At 50.5% G+C, this 9303-nt stretch overlaps 1 protein-coding gene across 1 annotated transcript; it reads right to left on the reverse strand.

The window, feature by feature from the left end:
- Positions 1-1877: 1877 nt before the first annotated feature.
- Positions 1878-4280, reverse strand: LOC131259574 (uncharacterized). Its single transcript, XM_058261090.1, has one exon. It carries the CDS (start codon positions 4278-4280, stop codon positions 1878-1880), a length of 2403 nt encoding a protein of 800 aa, XP_058117073.1.
- Positions 4281-9303: the final 5023 nt, after the last annotated feature.

Raw genomic sequence — 9303 nt, forward strand, 5'->3', positions numbered from 1 at the left:
GCAAGTAGAACGACTGAATGACAAATTATTTAAAATAAAAAAAACATGTTTATATGGATTATGATGCACCGTTACACCGCCGTTTGTCCGTTGCGACAAACGAGCCACACCGGGTGAATATTCGCCTTGCAGGCGTCAGCATTCCCCGTTTAGGTGTCCGGTTAAGTGCATCCGCGCTCAATTTTAGCTGCCAGAAAAAAGGCGCTCGGGACCCTGACCCTTTTGCATGACACCGCCGATTGGCAAAAAAAAAGAAAAACCATTTCATTTCAATTTCGTTTCACCGGTAATAAATTGCGCATTTTAATGCTGCTTCTTCATAATTGTGTTCGATTGACGGTGTAAAATCTAATTTTAGTCACCCGCGGCTTGTCCGTCGAGTGCACTCACATGTAACATAAATCCATTCAATTAAAAAAAAGAAATGCAAGCAAGGGGACACACAAAAGACCCATCGGCACGACGACGACGAAGGGTCTTGAACGAGCGACCAACAACACATCAATGCCTTAATCAGGCCGACCGATGCGTATTACGAACCTAGGTTCACAAAAAAGGGCCAACGCTGCTGAGGCGGGCGAAAAATGTGTTACTACAAGGAGCAGTAACCGAAAGATTAATTTTGCCCGTATTAACTTCAATCACGTTTGCCCACAACACCGAGAGGCACACACCAACCTGCCTGGATATCCGAGGGATGTGCAGACCCCGAGACAGGAGGGCGAGGGATTTTGGGAATTTCCCCCGGCGAAGGGAGAAACAATAACATCAACACGGTGTGTCGGATACCGAACCCCGCTTCCCTTGCCCATTGGCAAAAAGGTGCGAAAAACCACATCCCCTAAAAGCGATCCTCCTGTTTCTGAATTTGTTTCGTCTGAAAGGGGACAGTAAAATGTAAATCAGCAACAGGTTCCTCTTCTTCCTCCCAACCACTACCGGGGCAGTTGTTTTGCTACCCTCCGAAGATTTGTCATTCCCTTAAATTAAAAAGATCGTCCGTTCCACGGACGCCTACCCCCGTCGAACCGCCACCATCCGTCTAGCCGTCCTTCCTAAGTACCTGCTTGTTGTAAGGTGTTACAATATTGCACCCTCCGCATATGCATGGAGCTTGCATTTAACGCCCTTCAAACACACACACATACAGACATACCGATTGATTGCGTCCCGTCAAAGTGGGTGATGATTTTTGGGAAGCTATAAATGGTGGCCGCCCATCCTCGAGGGCCGAGGTGTATGGCAAGTGTTGCAAAGTATGGCACCTGTGTTTTTAAGTGTGGGAAATTCCCAATGGATGCGGCGCTGTGTCTACCCGTGGTGTGACGCTTTGGGACAATGGTGTGGATATATGGTGTTTGGGTCAAACAGTTGCAGCAGGACTAATAACGTACTGTGGATGTATTGGCATAAGATGAAGAACTAACGCGAGCGCCAGAGAAAATAAACCCTTCATTGGTAGTCGATGGCAGGTGGACGCACATGATGGATTAAATTTCTGGGAACGCCAGACGAAAATCGCCAATCAAACAAACAAAAACTAATGCTCGTAGCAAGACCTGCTCGCTAGGATCTGTCTTCTGACAGTCGCGCCCTTACATTCCAATATGGCCATGCGTTATCTCTCGCTCTCCCTACTTTTTCCCTCTCAACGACGGCAAAATCTGCTAGTTCAGATATGCGTACCCCCGTGGGTATGTTCATTCCGCTGCTTGTCCAGTACTTAGTATTCGTATATAGCAAAAATATCACATTCCAGTTAAACTATAACAAATATGATTAAATGGCCCTGTAGAAGACTTGTGTCTCTAATTGTCTAATTCTTGATCTTACAACTGCGCGGGTTCAACCGCACCCCGTCGAAACGACGGATGACATCAACCTACGATCAAGGGCGCACGGACACTCAGTGCGGAGGCATGGTGTTGGTGGTCATCTTCCTGCTTCTGCTGAAGCCACTTCTCCACATACTTGCGGTTGATGTTGTACTTGGACGCGACCGCGCGGTAATCGCCCCGGCAGGCCACATCGTGGTAGAAGCTGTCGATCGCCTGTTGCTTCAGCTGCTCCGGCTGGCCGTTGCTGTGTTCCTCCTCTGGTCCGCTGCATACGGACGAGATCGAGGTGGAGCTGTCGTACCCCGACACGGGCGAAGCCTGTGGAGATGTCCAGCCGCGTCCGGCAGCAACCGACGACAAACTGGTGGTCTGCTGTGCCGGCGGCAGGTACGACGAAGCCATCAGCGGGTGCGAAACGCCAACGGACGCGGGCGTTGTGACCGATGGGGGACTGAACTCGTAAAACTGCTCGTAGTACGCGGAGGACGACGAATTGTTGTTGCTCCAGGCGATCGGGTACTGGTGCCTGCCGGTGGTGTTCGTCATGATGTTTGTCGGCGAGGACGCTAGCCGATCGCTTATGGCCGGCGATTCACGGGTCGAGTCTTTGTCCTCGTCCGCTAGGGCCGAGTCCCGGCGACACTTGACGAAACTGTCGTCCCCCTTGCGGTTCACCTCGGGCTCCTTTTCTTCCTGGCACTCCTTTTCTTCATTATCCAGCAGATAAGGTTTAAAAAGCTTGATCGATTTCGGCGGACGGCTCGTTTCAGGTGCCGCCACGTTACCGCTCATCTCCGACGACGACCGTTTGCGATCGGAGCAGTTGTCGCCACGTCGACAGGAAAGATCCCACGCCTGGTCTGCGCTTCCAGCAAGTAGCTCCTCGGCGGTTCCCTTTGGAGGTGCTGGTGCTGGTTCGTCCACACTGATCTCCTCGTCTTCATCCTCGTCGTCATTGTAGTCCGCGTCTTCGTGGTCGGACGCGATCGAGTGATCGAGCAGCTGGTGGCGCTCGTTCAGCTCGGTCGAAGCGAACGAAAGAGTTCGTTCCGGTCGGGACAGATCGATCGGATGATCGTACCGCTGTTGTTGGTAAGCCGCGTTGGCGGCAACGGCAACGGCGGCGGCGGCGACCGCGCGAATATGGCCATAATAGTTGTAGTACTGCTGCTGCTGCTGATCGTTCACGGCCGTCGGTGCCGTCGCTAATCGCGGCACGGGTGAAAAGATGACAGGTTGATGCGGCCGGTTCGCCGCATCGGCACCAGATGTCGCTGCCTCCGGGTCAGCCAAGTGGAGCTGCTGCTGGTGCTGCGATGACAGCAGACTAGCTGACGGCGACCGCGCCGTCGCCACCAGCGAAGATGGCGACGAAGAGGACAAAGAGGACGCCGTCGACGACGCACCGGACGACGATGCGATCGAGAGTGGCGAGCACGAAGAAACAGGTATTACTACTGCCGCCGCTGTTGCTGGTGCTGGGTTGGTGGCGCTTGTGTGGGTTAACACGGGTGACATGATACAAGCACTAGCGCCATTTCGAGCGACGCGGTGTCTGGTTGAGTCCGCCATCAGCCCTCCAGCCGCTTTCAGATCGATGGAATTCGGGGCCGCACTCGACGACGACGACGACGACGGTGGCTGCTGCTGTGGCGCTTGTGGCTGCGGAACGATCGGATGAAACGGTGCTAATAAGTGGGGCTGCGGTGGGGGGTGCGGTGCTCCACCGAGCGGGTGATGCTGCTGCATGTGGTGATGATAGTGTGCAGGTAGTCCGGCGGCCGCAGCAGCGGCTGCTGCTGCTGCTGCTGCCGCTACAGCTGCAGATGGCGCCATCAAACCCGTGAGACCCGGATGGTGGAACGATGGTGCATGGTGATGGAGATGATGATGCTGCTGATGCTGTTGCTGGTGCTGCTGCTGGTGCTGCTGCTGGTAAAGCAGATGATGGTGGGGATGATGCGCCGGATGGTGATGCGGAAGGTGATGATGATGGTGGCCGAGAAGGTTTATTTTCATCGATGCACCACCACCGCCACCGCCACCGTTGGCGCTGTGCATTGCCGCTGCAGCTGCCGCCGCCGAGCTTCCGGCGGCACTGCTTGCACCTGAACCGCCGGCACTGCCACCGTTGGCCACGACCGAGCGTAGATTGTTCTCCACCTGGAGCCACTTTTGAATCTGCCGACGGTGGATGCCGTACTTGCGGGCGGTCGCACGCTGGTTCCCCTTGCAGTCACCGTCGTTCCGGTAGGAGTCGAGCACCTGCAGCTTGAACTGGGGCGTGAAGATGCGCCTCGAGCCCATCTTGGCCGAGTTGTGTCCGGCTGCGGCCGGGGACGTCGATGGCGAGGACGATCCAGCTCCTGCTGTTGCTGCTGCTGCTGTTCGACCTGATTCACTTTTGGACAGCATTCCGGTAACGAGCGAACCGTGGGCCATTTTGAGTATGGTGGTTTCGATTGCGGGACTACCCTCACCGTGCGTCGTAGCAGGATGTTCGTGATTTCTGCACATTCAGAAGAATGCACAAGGAGGACAATGTGGGCACGCAAACCAATTCACACAAATAATGTTTCAAACTTTCAAAAGGCACAAAACAAATAAGCGCCCGTCCCGCCGCTACTCTTCGCGTTCGTCCGTCGGCATAAACAACAACATATAGTAGAAATTCATAAAGCAAGGCACACTTGTGTTTCACGGGAAATCGACTTCTGGCACTTTACGGAATAACATTGCGCGTCGCAACACTGTCGATTTGCTGTTTCGGCGACGAACCACCATCTAACTAACTGTCAAAAACTTCACCTCTCGAACTCACAATAAATGGAGACGCCCGGTATATTTCCGGTCTGATATGGCAGTGTGTATATCTCCTCTTCTCCTTCTCCTTGGGGCTTAAAATTATCAACTATCTTTTTCCACTTGTCTTGGCAAATGCGATATGTGTGGGTGTAATTGATTGGTTTTTCTTCTTCCTTTTGGCACGCAGTACAACACGCAATCACAAGAGTATGCAACTGAAATTTCCGGTTAATTTCTTATGACGCATAACGGCCGGAGACAACAAAACGCAAAAGGGCACACACAACTCTCTCCCGCTCTATCTAGACACGAAATGATACGGTCACACACTGTATGTTTTTTTTCGTTTTAATATTATTTCATTGATACGGCACAACACCGTGCGCTAAAGGGTGGGTTTGCGACGGACAGAAATGTTCTGACATAAGCGTATAACAACACTTTTCTCACACTGCGGAATTCAAAGGAACGGAAAACGGAAACTCGCAAACTAGTTTCTATTGAAGGATGTACAATTGGAAGCAACGACGACGGCACCTTAAACGCCGTTTCTTGAGTATCAAATAAAACGGGCCAGTAGCTCCGGGATTCCGAGCGTCGTGGCTACGCGTGTGCCCTGTTGGTGCTTCGACGATGAACTACCGCTTCGCCAGCAGCTAATGGGCAGCCGAAGCCGCGGCGACGACGATGGAAAATGCCGCCGACTGTGTGCGTGTTGCAGCGGCACCCACACATGCACCGGTCAACGTGCGCACACACACAAACGATTGATCATTCTGATGGTTCTGAGAGTGGCCTGTAGGTACATGTGGGTCTGTTGATTCATTCTTGCGATCGATCATGTGATGATCAAGCGGGCGGGTGTGTGCGACGTACGGCAGGTGAGGGTGCGTACCACCAGGGGTTTTGTTTCCAAGAGCCGAGAGCGAGAGAGCGTGCGGACCCTGTGGATAACAAGTGGAAGCGAGCGAAACACCACATACCATGTGGGCTTCTGGGTACGCGGCAGGTGGAAAGGCAGGCGGTATGAATGAGAAGGGATGCACAAAGGAGGAAAAAAAAAACTGACCGACCAGGCGCAAAGGAATGTCGCTAGGCGGTCGTGGGTTGTGTGAGGGGCAGTGCGGCACAGCAAGGCGCAATGAGAGGTGCGGGTTATCGTCGACGAGACAGTGCGGCTGACAGTGGACGTTGGCTGTCTCGTTCGCACACCGCCGCATACCACTGGCGGGATCGCGAGATATCGCGGCGGCGTTTTTTTTTCAACGATACACCTATACACACTCTCGCAACGCCTACTGGTCTGGCGAAGTGCGGTTCTTTTGTGATTCGCGCTCCTTTCTGGCGCACTGAATATAGCGTTCTCTCTAGTATGGAGAGAATACGGATCGCGCCGCGAGTCACTCGGTCTGACATGTCCCGGGGATCGAACTGGCAATCCTTCGTCCTCTTGTCCCTCTCGACCTATCACCTAGCCATTGGACCTGTGTGTGCGATAGAGTGCGCACACTGTTGCCGTCATCCGCTCCATCTTGGCGCTCCTCTTGCGCCCGCGGAGTCGATTCACCTGCACCTCCTTCGCCCTCCTGCCTGTGTTTGTGGGGTCAGATGCGTGTAGACGCACACGCACCTCAAGCGACAACTCATCGTTCGACGCAGCAATCGCGACGATCGGAAAGATGATTTATTTTTGCACCAATTCACCCTACCCCTGCGGCGAGTGTGTGTGCTGAGGGTGGCCGAGCGGCGATAGCCCCTAAAAATAATCCTCATTTGACACACTCCCGTCCCAGCGATGACGTTCCTCGCGATCCTTCGGTTGGTCCATTCGAACAACACGGTGTGTGTGTATGGCTGCCGGCGGTTGCCAAAAACGCGAAAATAGCCCTAAGTGTGTTTAAAAAGCATGCCTCCTGTCCCGTTGTCGGCTTCCCCACCACGATCTTTCGTATGATTTTCTACCGATTTCCCGACCTTTTCGTCCTTTTTGGTCAGTCGAGATGACGCTGATGCGATGGTGGTGGGAACTGGGGAAAAATAAAACCAACTATCAACGGCCGCACGCTCTATGGTGCACTTGCGACCAAGCTGTCCGTTGGCCGTAGCAGCCGGGTGACGGAACAGGAAAAAAAAAACAAAACCGTATAAATGTGGCAACGTAGCACTCTCGCCGTCTCGTCGCGGTGATGACCACTTGGAGGTTCGCTTGAACGCGCGAGACACTCGGTCTCGTTCGCTCGCCGTCCGTTCATCATCAAAAGGCAAGGCAGTTCGTTTGTGGGGTCCGCACGCGAGGAAGTGGCGGACAGCGCGCGTGCGAGCGTTTTCTATCTTCTCTTTCGCGGCTCCGCGCGCGCAATGGTGGGTTCCTCACACTCACACCAGCGTAGCAGGTCCGTGGAAGTCTGCCCCGCTACGGGTGCAGGGTTCGTCCGTTCTTTCCTGCACTTGCCCCCTTGCCCAACCAACAGCCTGAGCCCATGAATGCCCGTCGATGGGCGCTTTGATTGTCGGCTTCGTTTGCTTCATCCGTTTGTTCGCACCAACACACCAACACGCGGAAGCAACAAGCAGCAGTCGTACGCGTCGTCGGCGTCGGCGTCGTCGTCGGCGTGTTCGTCGGTGGTAGTGTTGGTGGGATGGCAACGAAAGCGGCGGCGGTGGTGGGGCGTCGGCACCAACAGACAAGACCAGCGACCGGACCAGACAAATTGTCGCCGCGGCGGTTCGTCGGGCACTCCATACACACCAGACAAAGCGTCGCGCGGAGCTGGAAGCGCGCGTCGGTAGATGATGTGCTTTTTTTGTCGTTACTCCATCGTTTCCCCGAAGCACGTTACCGTATGCAAGACCGGGCTTTCCGTTTTCCACCGGAGGCATGCACTTGCCGAGGGGCACCAAAGGGAGGGAATCTGCTACTGGAATGAAGCCTCGGAACGACCAACGCTTAATACAACCCCTACATATGACACAATTCAACAAAACAAATGGGAAGAGACGGGCAAGCAGCCGCACAATACCTCGAACAACGAAATCCGGACCAAGGCGGGTTTTCTTCAATTCGAACGCTGTATGGCAATCGATTCAATAGAATGCATTTAGTAGAACTGACTAGACGCAAATTGACAAATGCGAACTGAAAGTATACAGAACTACACCAATCCAATAGTTGGCAGAAAACTTCTTTAATAAATAGTGTCACACAATGGAAAATAACAATAACGACGAATTTGGTAATTTTGGTTTCGGCCCGGTATGACTTTTCCTGGCAAGGCATCCCAAATATCGTTTTTTTTTAGCTCCTTGTATACTTTGTTGTTCGTAGGTCAGTGATACAATTGAGTAAAATGCGAAAACAAAGATCAAAGGGAAGGGATAAAATTGTTCATAGCCAGGTTTCAATTTCGCTGTCCTTAACCTAATTCTTTAAAAAATATTTTTCCATTCCTGCTGCCTACAGTCTTTTCAAAATGATAATTTTTAAAATGTATGTAAATAACAAAACAAGAGCGTTGGTTAACACCGCCAGATGGCGGATATTTTTCAATGGTTCTGGATAATTTTTTAGGTCTCAATACAATGTATTTAAGAATTAAATAAACTAAAGTAATTCTCTACGGTAAAATTAATGTATTTTTCAAAGAATTTAGTAAAATGCTGTAATTATTAAAAATAATTTGATCGAAAAGTCTTATTTTCATTTAGGTAACCGAAACCCATTTTAACGGGTTGGAAAAACACTGCTTCCAGCAATGCCATGTCACCCAAAAGTGGGTGACAGCAGAAATCAGTTCTACAAAGTTTTAAACCTATAAATAAATAAAAAAGCAACATAAAAATTATAGTAATATTTTATATCAATTCTTTGGGACGCTTAGTTTTTGCTTAGCCTTCAAAAATTGTTGGTTTAATAAATGTTATAAACAAATTTTATTAAAAAAAGATTGTACTTAAAAAGTGTGCTAAAAACGCTTGGCAGTCAACGTGATAAAGAACTCTGCTTCCCTTAAAAAATGCCCTAGCGTTTTTCGCCTCAGTGTCATGATTTTGGTTGGGATTTCAATATAAAAAAAAAACTCTGAAAACCTTTTGAATTTCACTAATTCTGTAATCAATAAAAAAAATGATTTGAAAGGAACTTGTTTGGCGTGAAAAAGGCAGATGATTCATGAAGCAGGGGTGCAAAGTATTTTCCTCAACGTATAAGTTACAAATTTTTCACAAATAATCGTTTCTGAAAAGTTGTAGGTACTGTAAAAAAATCAACATTTATCAATTATAAGTCTATGCAGAGATAATAATTACATACAAGCCAATATGTGTTCAACTATGTAAGAATTGTATTTATTATACTTATATTATATGTCAAGTTTAACGTTTGTGCATATTTAATTTACATTCATCGAGTAAATCGCTTGGTAAGAAATTCCTTGCGTGCCATTCTCCTCACATTATTTATTCAAAATTGGAATCCAAGCAAATGGTTGAAAACGACGCTCCTGAAACCGAGACTGGCTATACAGAAAGTGCAGGCGCAAGCAGGCGTATAGCAACACACAGTCGCTAGGGAACAAGATCGAACGACTTAGAACGTGCGCTCACCGGAAATGACTCCCACTCGAATGCTGCAACATAGCCATCCACCCTCTTGCCAACGCCA

This window comes from Anopheles coustani, chromosome 3 (genome assembly GCF_943734705.1).
Source record: "Anopheles coustani chromosome 3, idAnoCousDA_361_x.2, whole genome shotgun sequence".
Lineage (NCBI taxonomy): Eukaryota > Metazoa > Arthropoda > Insecta > Diptera > Culicidae > Anopheles > Anopheles coustani.